The 1,683-nt window shown below is 45.7% G+C and overlaps 1 protein-coding gene across 1 annotated transcript; it reads right to left on the reverse strand.

Annotated features, from left to right (window-relative positions):
- Positions 1-459: 459 nt before the first annotated feature.
- On the reverse strand, positions 460-786 carry LOC138867072 (uncharacterized). The gene has a single exon (XM_070141506.1). It carries the CDS (start codon positions 784-786, stop codon positions 460-462), a length of 327 nt encoding a protein of 108 aa, XP_069997607.1.
- Positions 787-1,683: the final 897 nt, after the last annotated feature.

Below are 1,683 nucleotides of genomic sequence, written 5' to 3' on the forward strand. Positions count from 1 at the left end.
GTGAGCCAGTCTCATGTATGAATTCCGGGTGTCCAGGGACGGCAGGTCAGCCTTAATGAGGAGGTTGATGACCTATGTCCATCTTCACGTTTTTTTTTTTTTTTTTTTTTTTTTTCCCACTGGAAGTAATGAGGGCGACAGAAGCATGGTCAACATTCCTGCTCCTATGTGTCTCCCGGTCATGACAGACAGTCTTTGTTTGGTTCTGTCAAGCAAGTACTGGACCTCCTTTTTCCTATCCATGCATCAAGATACAGGTAGTCCCATTCAAGATCCATGCCCTGGGCAGTTAGTCTTGATTTTAACACTGGATTTCAGAGCCATAGCTTTTGATTTTGGTGCTGACATCTTTAGACACAAAGTCCAGACATCTTTGGCATTCCATTTTCAAGTGGCATATGCTGAGATGAGATAAGATGACCTTGAAATCCAACATTTTATGTTCTGCTGTTGAGGTAGTCAGCTATCCAGTCTACCTCTGATTCCCTTGTGGATTAGGATCTCCTGAATAGCAAGAGGACTTCCTAATTCAAAAGCCTTCTTTAGGTCTAGGAATACAACCACATAGGGTGTAGTGTATATTGTGCTTAGGAGTGTGGCTATGCTGTGTACTGTGCTCATATCCCTGGTGAATCCATACAGGTGTTCATGAGGGGGTCCCATTTTCCATCGGAGCCGATTGAGTACCATCCAGACAGCTGAGTAGAAAAATGACCGATACCTGTTTAGCTCCTTTGGTTTTGGGATGGGAACTATAATAGCTTTTTTCCAGCTCTTGGGTAACATGGCATTTTGCCAGGACTAATTGATTAGCTGCCGATATGCAAGGTATCCTGCAAGACCCAAGTGTGAGATGATGGGTTAGGAGATCCTGTCAGATACTGGTGCTGATCCAGAACTGGTGTTATATATTTTTCTTAGTTCACTAAGGGAGAACATGGCATCCGAGCCATCAGGTTGGAGTACCTTATCTCTGATTAGGTGTTGTTTTTCCTTCAACTCAGGAGGCAGGCTGTTTCTTTTGGTTCTAGCTGAGAACTCGAGTACCAGCCTTTGTGCTTCTGATTGAGGCTCATGATGCGCGCATCTCAGGGCTTGGCGGCTGGTAGCTCGCCTCACCCGTTTCCACAGTTGTGAGAGGCTGGTCTGGTGGCCAAAGGACTGGCACCATTCCAGCCATTTTTCCTTCCTGACTCTGTTGGCAATATCTTTAGTGTCCACAACAACTTTCCTTAAGGGCTAAATTGTGGGGAGTTCTTTTTCATTGGACCCTTTTCTGCACATGTTAACTCTGTGGTTGACTTGATCTAGTCGTTATAGTACTAGGCATTTTTGTGAGTTCTGGACCATGGGCGAGTTTTGGGGATGGTCTGTGAGGCTGCCTGGACAAGTCTTTTCTCGAGCACGTCTACATTTTCACTGTTTGGGGTTAATGGCTTCTCAGACAGTGGGCCAAGCCCTTCTGGAAGACTTGCCAGTTGGCCTTGTCTGTTTTCCATTTGGGGATGTGTTGTGGTCTTTGGGCTGGGCCAACATTCAATAGGGTAGCCACTGTACCATAGTGATCACTTGTAACTGTTTCATCGACACACCAAATTCTCTTCACCAGTTTTGCACTGGCAAAGGTAAGGTCGAAGACCCCTCTTTTCACATGCGTTGGTTCTTGGGTGTTGAGAAGAGCGA

Source organism: Penaeus vannamei, chromosome 28, assembly GCF_042767895.1.
Source record: "Penaeus vannamei isolate JL-2024 chromosome 28, ASM4276789v1, whole genome shotgun sequence".
In the NCBI taxonomy this organism is placed as follows: Eukaryota; Metazoa; Arthropoda; class Malacostraca; order Decapoda; family Penaeidae; genus Penaeus; species Penaeus vannamei.